The sequence below is a fragment of the Nestor notabilis genome, unplaced genomic scaffold, assembly GCF_000696875.1.
Source record: "Nestor notabilis isolate BGI_N333 unplaced genomic scaffold, ASM69687v1 scaffold22795, whole genome shotgun sequence".
Classification (NCBI taxonomy): Eukaryota; Metazoa; Chordata; class Aves; order Psittaciformes; family Psittacidae; genus Nestor; species Nestor notabilis.
In genome coordinates this window covers 1,868-3,648 of record NW_009929174.1, presented here as the reverse complement: position 1 = coordinate 3,648, position 1,781 = coordinate 1,868, and the positions used below count along the sequence as shown (strand labels likewise).

The 1,781-nt window shown below is 58.7% G+C and overlaps 1 protein-coding gene across 1 annotated transcript in view; it reads left to right on the top strand.

Annotated features, from left to right (window-relative positions):
- LOC104406006 (alpha-taxilin-like) overlaps positions 1 to 1,781 on the top strand; it is a gene marked incomplete at its 3' end in the record, with an annotated part of 5,318 nt that overhangs the window by 1,675 nt on the left and 1,862 nt on the right. Inside the window, 4 exon segments of the mRNA XM_010014868.1 lie at positions 232 to 323; positions 699 to 869; positions 1,122 to 1,316; positions 1,462 to 1,581. Coding sequence (XP_010013170.1) covers positions 232 to 323; positions 699 to 869; positions 1,122 to 1,316; positions 1,462 to 1,581 — 578 coding nt within the window.

Sequence of the window (1,781 nt, the reverse complement as noted above, 5' to 3'; positions counted from 1 at the left end):
TCCTGCTGGATATGACCCTCTCTAGCCAGCCCCATGGTGGTTTCCCACATGGGAGAACCACATCTCTCCCCAGCTCAGGTGAAATCTGGGGGGCAGAGGCCTGCGAAGGTGCTGGAGATGTAGCTCTGGCCAGGGCACAGCTGTGAGGCCTGGTTTGTCTCTCCTCTCTTTGCCCTCAGGAGCCAGAACTCTGTGTCAGTGCTTTTGTTTTAATTGCATGTCTCCTTCCAGGCAAAGAGATCACTTTGCTGATGCAGACCCTGAACACCCTGAGCACGCCGGAGGAGAAACTTGCAGCACTGTGCAAGAAATACGCTGAGCTGGTGAGTGCTGCTTCATTCCAGGCTCTGGGCTGGGGGAGGGCACCGCAGCGGTGAGGAGACACAAGATGGCTGTAGATATTTGGGGGTTTTCTTGGTTGTGCAAGGAACAGTCCAGGAACACACGTGCACCTTTGCAGTGCACGTCCTGGGATCCCTGCAGCGTTGGAGGTCCCAGTATTAGAGGAGAGATGGTGTTTGGTCCAGGCAGGTGGTGGTGTCTGCAGAAGCATAAGCGAGGACAGGAGTAGCTGTGGCAAATCTGCTCCTCTCGGAGCACAGAGAGCATTCCCCTGATCCCTGTGCCCCCTCCTCGGGGTACAGCCTATTGCTCTGGTCTGTCTGGCTGCATCCGTGCCCTTTGCTCCCCTGTCCCAGCTGGAAGAGCACCGTAACTCCCAGAAGCAGATGAAGATCTTGCAGAAGAAGCAGACGCAGCTGGTGCAGGAGAAGGACCACCTGCAGAGCGAGCACAGCAAAGCCATCCTGGCCCGCAGCAAGCTGGAGAGCCTGTGCCGGGAGCTGCAGAGGCACAACCGCACCCTCAAGGCAAGTGGCTCCTGGGCAGGGTAGTGCTCTGGGTCTGCTGTTAAACCATCCCTCTCCGCAGTGCCCGGGTGTTACTTCAGGATATATCCACTGGAGGAAGGGAGGGGAAAGGCCCAAAGTCCCTTCCTCATTGATGGAAGCGATGGTGGGAGGCTGGGGGGGTTCTGAGCATCCCACGTTCAGGCTGTTTGCTGACACAGGGATCAGCCTGCCCAGCACAGAGGCTGACGTGTCCCTGCCCTCCTCGCACAGGAGGAGGGTGTCCAACGTGCACGGGAGGAAGAGGAGAAGCGGAAGGAGGTGACATCCCACTTCCAGGTGACACTGAACGACATCCAGCTCCAGATGGAGCAGCACAACGAGAGGAACTCCAAGCTGCGCCAGGAGAACATGGAGCTGGCAGAGAGGCTCAAGAAGCTCATCGAGCAGTACGAGCTGCGGGAGGAGGTGGGTCGGGGTGGGAGATGTGGGGCAGGGCTGCTCTAGGGGTCTCTGCTGCTGCCAGAGGGGAGAAGGGGGCTCTGGGGTCGCTGCCTGGGCAGCAGGGCTGGGCTGGGTGTGCTGGTGACTGATGGTGGCGTTCCCTTGGCAGCACATAGACAAGGTGTTCAAGCACAAGGACCTGCAGCAGCAGCTGGTGGATGCCAAGCTCCAGCAGGCACAGGAAATGCTGAAGGAAGCAGAGGAGAGACACCAGCGGGAGAAGGACTTCGTAAGTCTTAGAGCAGTTCTCTCATGGTTGTGAATGCTTTGCTTTTGGCCTTGTCCCTCTGTGGTGGCTCCTCAGTGCTGGATCCCTGAGTGCAGAGCCCAGGTGGGATCAGGCCATCCCAAGCATCCTGCATGTCCAGCAATGACTGATCCCCCAGAGGATTCCGGAGTGGGGCTGGGGCCCCGCTCTGCTTCTACTGT